A 7,593-nucleotide genomic window follows, 5' to 3' on the forward strand; every position below is an offset into this window, starting at 1 on the left:
AGCTTTATGAAAACCATCTTCTCTCCAAAGCTTATAAGGAAACAATTTTTTCACTTCCACTAAATTACCTGACTAATGAGTGTCTTCTGATATCCCTTCTTCTGCATCTCTGACATAAAGATAAACTTAACCAAGATAACCAGAGCTGCTCTATGGCAAGTGTTGCAGAATCTCATCAAGTCATGATAAGCCTGGGCACAAAGATTACAAACCAAGCACTGTACAGAGATATATCCGTTCATTACATTTCAGCTCATGGTTACTACAGCTGGATAATATGATTAAACAAAACTGCAGCCCACTTTTCAGTTTTGCCCAACAGTAGGAGGATCTACTTTCCGTATAAATGGCTTCTGGTGTGCAGTAGGCAACTTGAGGTCTATTTCTTTGGAAGATTCGTGGGTAGTAGAAAAGTACTTACTTTTGTGCAACAAAAGTAGGATCAAAGAACTCAGATGTAATCTTGTTCGCATACAGGGAACAACTGGTCATAGAGCACAGCCCTGAAAAAGAAGACACACTCTTCAGTGGGATAGGTAGAAGAGCTTTGGGCTTGACCTTGAAGCCACTGAAATCATGCCACAGTATCATGCATGCATTTCTGAGGAAAGGAATCAATAGACTTAAAAAAAAAATAAAGTCGTATTTACCAGAAAGTATGAAAATCAGTCCGGCTAAACAAGCTATTCTTGCTTTAGTCTGATCGGAGCCTCCAACTTTGGTGCACTTCATCCCAACTAGTCCAAACACAGCACCAAAGAAGCCCAGGCAGACAGCAGAGATCATCAGCCCTCTGCAGGCTTGGATGTAACCTGCAATCACAAGGTGTAGTGCAAAGTTAGAGCAGGGACCATGCTGGATTTCGCTGCAGCTCCTTTCGCTCCCCCCCGGCATTGGGCATTAATTATTGCAAACAGAATTAGACCTCTAAGGGAGCAATGTTGCCTCAGCACTGAGTGTTTTCTTGTAGGTGCCATCTGCTATTGGCAGGGCATCCTCACAGGATGACAAACATACTGTTTCTTTCAGGGTTGGCTTAAAAAAACCCTGTGGCAGCGGGCACAGTATCTGCAATGGATGGCACCCGCTTGGTCTTGCAGAGCAGGTACATGTGGTCTGGGCCAACACAGCACTGATTTGACTTGCATCAGTCCCAAGGCTCTCACTCCGCAAGGAAGGGAAACACATGTTCAGTCTTGGGGGCATCACTGACCCTTTGAGATCAAACTACTGCCACGCTTAAACCTAGACAAATAAGTAAAGGCTGCCTTCAACCGTACACAGTTTTAAGTGCTGGCTGAGGATACTCCAAACACCCCCAGCGTAAGGCCCTAGGATAACCGATTGCTTGGTATCTTCTCCCTTCTGAGAGCTCTTTGCAACAAAAACTCCGTGGTAACCACACCTCCCTGGTTTTGGGTGGAACACTGCAATCTCGCAAAGCTGAACAATCATCCCAGGAAGTTTTTCTCCATAACCTGTTACATCTCATTTAAAATAAAATGTGCTTCCATTAGTGTTTTCATTCTTTTCTCTCTGATCTCTAGCGGGTGGAAATGTTGAGTGCTCAGTCAGGTTTTCATTGCCCACTTTCACATAGCAGATACCAAATAAACAAAGAAAATTTGTATACAAGATCTTAATAAAGGTGTTAGTTAATATACTAAAACAGGAACAAGGGGACACCAAATGAAAACAGAAGGCAGCAGATCGAAAACAAAGGCATGTTTGTTCATCCAGCACAGAGTTAGGCTGAGGAACTCTTTGCCACAGGACCTTGGAGATGCTACAAGCAGGATCAAGAAGGGACTGGATAAATTAATTAAAGAGAAAATCACATCTGGCTGGGGAGTCCCTGAGCTGCAGGTGAGTGGACCCTGGGAGAAGCTATCACCAAGCTTGGTCTGCTGTTATACTCTTTGCTGTGCATCCACTTTGACCACTGCCGGAGACAGATGAGCTCTGGTCCGACCCAGGATGACCACCCTTATGTTTGAACGGAATGTCTTAAAATAACACTGATTTCCAGCACACAACCAGCAATTCATGGTACATCACACCATGTTTTATCAGTCCTACAGAATTCAGGTGCTGCTACACTGCGTGTCTTTGAACACAACCTACTGGCATTTATCTATCGTCTGTCTCCACTCATATAGAAAACTTTTATTTCCAGCATACTAACCCATTTGCTAAAGAAACACAACATTCAATGAAATAACTGTAACTGCCATAAGACTCTAATATTAGAATATATGAGAGAGAGAGTCATTTGTGCCAGCTTAGATGTCTAGCATTATAATTAGATATGTTAAGTCTGAACTACTAAGGTAGACACCAGTGGTAGGAGCCTCCCTCTGGAGGAAACTCTTTTCCTCCATTGATGATAAATGAATTATTGGCTGACAAGCTCAGCTTTGGGTATCGCTACACATCTAACTTTCAGATATCTAAAATCAGGTGTAATAGCTCTTTTTCTTTATATGCAATGATATATCACCACTTGTAAATACATTATTTTGAAAGACAGTAAACAGGACATCTTACAGAAACCCATTTCAAATACATTTTTCCTTGCTACAGTGTTGCTTCAGCATTATTACCCTGTTTAAACTTTGAGCTGGAAAACCATCCTGCTATTTGCATGCAAATCAACTTTTCCTTTAGGTTTCTGGATTTCTGTTGTTCTGCACTTATGTACTAATAAATTAATGCAGAATATTTTGACAAGTATGGCCTGTATGTTCCCTTAGCAGCTATCAGAAAACATAGGGCATAACTGCTCCTAGAATAAAAGTTTATTGTCATGTTGCTGTTCTTCAAAAGCTTTTCAAAATACTTAACAAGTAATGCATCCCAATACTGGAGCCGACAACCCTCTCGCCCACTTTCTTGGCAGCATGGCTTAGTTAGGAAACAGCTGCTGATTCTAGTCTTCTCCATCTCCACTCCCTGCTAAGTAGCATCAATCCTACGTGAGCAACCTTGAGACATGTTCATGGGTTGAGGTTCCTCTCAAACCCCTAAACGTGCAATCAGAATCCCCAACGCTGTCCCACAGCATCCTAAAGGAGATGCCTTCACCCCAAACACCACTCAAAGAACCGCGAAGCTTCGCCATATCCTGTAGTACAGGGGCCACCTCTGAAAATGTTGGAGGAAAATCCAACAAAAGAATTATGGATCAGAGACTTACAGAACTGAATCCAAGATTGCCATCTGCCTCAGCTCTGGCTAGGTCCTAGTTTTGGTATCCTGATTTTTGCTTGGGATCTCCAAGAACATAAAAAGTACAGGTATGCTTAAGAGTCAACTATTCAGTACAGCATGCTGTTATATACTATAAAAAGCTTCTTCACTCCTGGTATTCACTGGACCAAATGCTGCTGTATAATCAATTGAGAAAACCAAGCATTTTTAAGGCATTATTCACCGTATCCTAATATAGCTGCCTACAACAGAGCAGATGAATTGTACTTAATTTTTCTTGAAGGATTGTTCCGACAGCCCAGGGTGATTCAGAGCAAACAGCTCTATTGCGGTCATCCAAAATCAGGTGAGATAACCCTTCTAACCAAACTGCCCGGAGTAGATCTCCTTAACAGCAAAGTAAAATCAAATTAGTGAGGTTCAGATTCTAATGATAAGCACACTTCTGTGTTCGAATAGAATCCTTATCCTGTATTCTTACTGTCTTTTTTAACTCAGGCAAAACTCATGGGAGAAGGGTTTTAATAGGATTTCAAAGTGTGGCTCTGGGTTTATAGGACACAAGTCCAAAGAAAGCAGTCTTGCATTGTTAATTTTTAGCTATAGAAAGCATGCGAAAGTTCACTTTTATCTTTTTCTCTGGTGTGTAAATGTATCTCTTGTAGCACATTTAGGAAAAGCTGGAGGTGAAAAGTGGCAAAGAAGCTATTATTTTTGACAGGTCCAATTTATGGACACTGTTAGTAGCTAAGTGACACATTAAGGTGCTGAACCATGAACACATTTACCCAGCGGTCCTCTAAACTTTTATTTATGTCTGAACCTCCGAGGAGAAACAGTAAATATTCACCCCAACCAAAATAACTAGCATATGCTAGAAACAACACGGCTGAAATTCAATTGTTACTGAAGGTCAATACATAGGTTTAAAATAGGTAGAGGGTGGTGAGGCAAAAAGAAATAATTAACTCACTCACCCACAAACCATTTTCAGTTATAAATTGCATGACGTGGAGCGCTGCTCAGTTCAGCTGAATGAATAACCTTCCTCACTAAATGTTTTACCAAATTTGGTAGGCCAAGCCAGACACTGACTTGTTTCAGTCCACTATAGTGATAACTGGCATAAACTGTTTTAAAGCAAAACTTATGAAAAACTGACAATCTACACCAGTAATGAGGAAGACCAGATGACTCTATGAGATCTACTAGGCTGACTGAAGTATTAACAAGCATACATGGGTGAAATCAGTATTTTCACCAAATTTAGCCTCTTATTGCTTGGACCTGGTTTAAAAGTGATTGTTGAACAGCATTTGGCTGTACCAGTAATTAAACTTTTTTTTTGCTTCCTAGAAAATAAGAACATAAGTTATATATAAGTTATAAGTAAGACTTAGAGAGAAGTGTAAGGGGGAGTTGCCTATTTCTTCACGCTCTTCAGCTGAAGACCAAAGACCACCCCCTTTCCAATTATTTCTTATATGTACGTGTATCAATGTCTGTTAGAAGCTGGTATCTAATCATGCACATATTGAGGAGAAACTTCTTCACTTTGAGGAGGACTAAGCACTAGAACAGGATGCCCACAGAGGTTGTCTCTGTTGGAGCCTCCTCCTCTGGAGATATCTAGAAGCCATCTGGACAGGGTCCTGGGCAACGTGAGCTAGGCAACCCTGCTTGAGCAGGCGGGTTGGACTAGATGATCTCCAGAGGTGCCTTCCACCAACCCTTCTGTGATTCTGTGACTGCTCAAATGAACAGCCAAAGCCGTATGTTTTAAAGAGACAAGTAGACAAGTATGTATTACTCATAAAGTCATGTTTAGCAACATTCCAAGAGAAAACTATCTATCTCTTTTTTTTTAAACAAATGTGTTTTGTCTTGCATTCAAATTAATCTTGTTAGGTTATCATCTTTCTTGCCTCACTGCTCTCGTGTGAGTCAAAGAGGCAGCAGGAATTCATATATTCATATTGTATGATGCACAGAAAGAAATGCATACTGCTGCGGGGATTGCCACTCTCATAAGAAATATCTCCAGTGGCATCTCGGAGTCTGCATCACGTGCACCATAAGCGGTTGCCTTACAGATGCAGCGCAGATTCTTTCTAAAAGTACACACCCAGAGCATTTGCGCTCTTGCATGTTTTCCTAAGCTCTAATACCCTCTTTTATCTCATAGGTAAATTTTTGTTCAGCTATGTTCTTTCAAAAGGTCATTTGTTCCCCTGCAGGAAACGCCGTAACTGATAGGGCTGGCTTTGGGGAGGCGGTTTCGTGGCTCAATTTCCCCCTATGACCACTAGCGCGCAAAAGTAAACCTGAAATGAATTTCAGTGCTGCAGACAGCAAGGGGATTTTGCTTGGGTGCAAAAGGTAAAATTGAGCCTCCCGTTAGGATCGGCCGGATGGACTTACGTGCAGAAATGCACCAAAGTAGGAGGGCATCACATGCAATTTTTCCTCTGGCAGCCACTAGGATGGTGTGATGGCCCAAAAGCTTGTTAGTGCCCCGAGTGCAGCTCCCTGTCTACCTCAGAGCTTATCATTTATATCAGTTTATCTCAGAGGAAACCAGTTGTGTAGCCAAAGACCACTGCATGAGGCAATGATCTGGAGATGTTCTTTGCATCACTTCTCACCCAAACTCAAACACTTACATGGGCACCCCAAAAGGACGAACTTCTCCTGAGGTGCCCTGGCATGGGCATAGTGATACTCTGATTATTTACCCCCTTGTTTTGACTGGTGATTCTATCACGGACCCACGCAGTCACTCCTGATATGATTTTCAGCAAAACTCAGAGCTTTCCGATACAACAAATAAATATTGCCTTAGAAAAGGAACCACTTTCCCAGGGAAATGCTCACCAGCCATGTGAGGAAGGAGTGCAGCTTCCCCGGAAGAACAAAACAAGACATAATTTATTTCCCCAGCCTGTCCTACCATTTCAAAGGATACAGCCTGCTTTTCCTACACTTACCTCAATGGAGCTTACCGTTCCTGCTCACAAAAACTGCAGAGAAAACAGGAAATCAGACCTGTCCTCTTTTGCTTCTTGTAAAGCCCCCACCTGAGGACGTAGTGAAGAAGTTCCCACGTTCCTCATCACAGAAAATGAAATTCAGCTCAGCAAAGTCAGTCTTGTGCAAGGAGGAAAAGGAGGGAGGAAGGAGGCCACTCAAGGGCCAAGGGAAGATTCAGCTGCATGCTGATACCCGAATTCTTCCGAGCTACGCGTGACGCACTGCAACCCAGAAGTATGCTCCTGCACCGGGGAAGGGTTAGGGCAGAGAGGGGACACACACACCCACTGCCGGCAGCTAACAGGTTCACGGGAGACGCCGGAGCTGCGCCGAGGTGGGACTGGGGTTAGGCTAGCTGCTACGAGCACCTCTGGCTGAGGCAGCCGCTCCTCTGTGGCAGTAAATAATTACATTGCTCTCTATCCCACCCAGCTTTTATTTGGATTGTGGTCGGGTACCAGGATCTGGCCCCACAACATGCAGAGATCCTGTTAAGAAACCTTGATGCCAAAGCTCCCTGCGCTGCTGTCACACAGGCTGGCCACGAGGACAGGACGGGGCACGTTCAGATGTGCCGTTCGGAGTCCTTTCTGTAAAAAAAGAGCTCCTGCTCTGTAACAGCAGATAGGTGCTGCGCTGTGCAGCAGTCGCTGCCGAAACTCATTTCTGGGAGAAGTGGAACATGCCACCTGACAGAAAACATTTTGTAGGTTGGAGGAAGCTTGGAGGAAGGGGGCGATGGGGACTTTGCTGGTCTTTCTCCTTGTCCCTCTGCAATTTCATTCTGTGAGCTTGGTTTTTAGCTTTATTTTTCATGTTCTAAAGCCAGACTAACCTCAAACCAAGGAACAGCTAAACAACAGGTCCGGCGCCTCTGGCGGGTCACGCAGCGGCAGCCGCTGCCGATCGCTCCGTGCCTGCCTGCACGCAGATGATCACGGCCCCTTCCGAGGGTGAGACACGGCGTTTCGGGGCCGCTACGGCGTGTCCCAGGGCTGCCGGCACCAGTGGAGGTCGGGCAGCTGCTTCAGAGCACCTGGCTGATGAAGAACTGCCACAGGACACCAGCCTGGCACCACGCGATGGGGCCAAAAAAGCCTTGAGGAACGGCTCGTCTCCAGCCCATGGGAACATCCTATAATCCAGCATCCCCTTGATGGTACCTTTAATCTTAATCCCTGGCAGCAATTCGACTTTCTTTTCCTCGTAAGCCTACTTTCCACCTGCAGAGCCTCTCGCCCCCAGTCCCCAGCCCCGAGAGGCGCCTGGCCAGGCCACCAGCAGTGGAGCTGACTCCTTTCCAGAGAACCAAAGCCACCGGGAAATCACGCAGGTTGTTCGGTTATGCCCAGG

The 7,593-nt window shown here is 44.4% G+C and overlaps 1 protein-coding gene across 2 annotated transcripts in view; it reads right to left on the reverse strand.

Annotated features, from left to right (window-relative positions):
- The window catches only part of CLDN10 (claudin 10), a 61,831-nt gene that overhangs the window by 5,726 nt on the left and 48,512 nt on the right, over window positions 1-7,593 (reverse strand). For both annotated transcript variants that reach the window (XM_062575837.1, XM_062575827.1), the window contains exons 2-3: window positions 651-812; window positions 422-503 (exon numbers count right to left, since the gene is read on the reverse strand). In XM_062575837.1, the coding sequence (XP_062431821.1) occupies window positions 422-503; window positions 651-812 (244 nt within the window). The remainder of the gene's footprint in view (window positions 1-421; window positions 504-650; window positions 813-7,593) is intronic.

This window comes from Rhea pennata, chromosome 1 (genome assembly GCF_028389875.1).
Source record: "Rhea pennata isolate bPtePen1 chromosome 1, bPtePen1.pri, whole genome shotgun sequence".
NCBI lineage: Eukaryota > Metazoa > Chordata > Aves > Rheiformes > Rheidae > Rhea > Rhea pennata.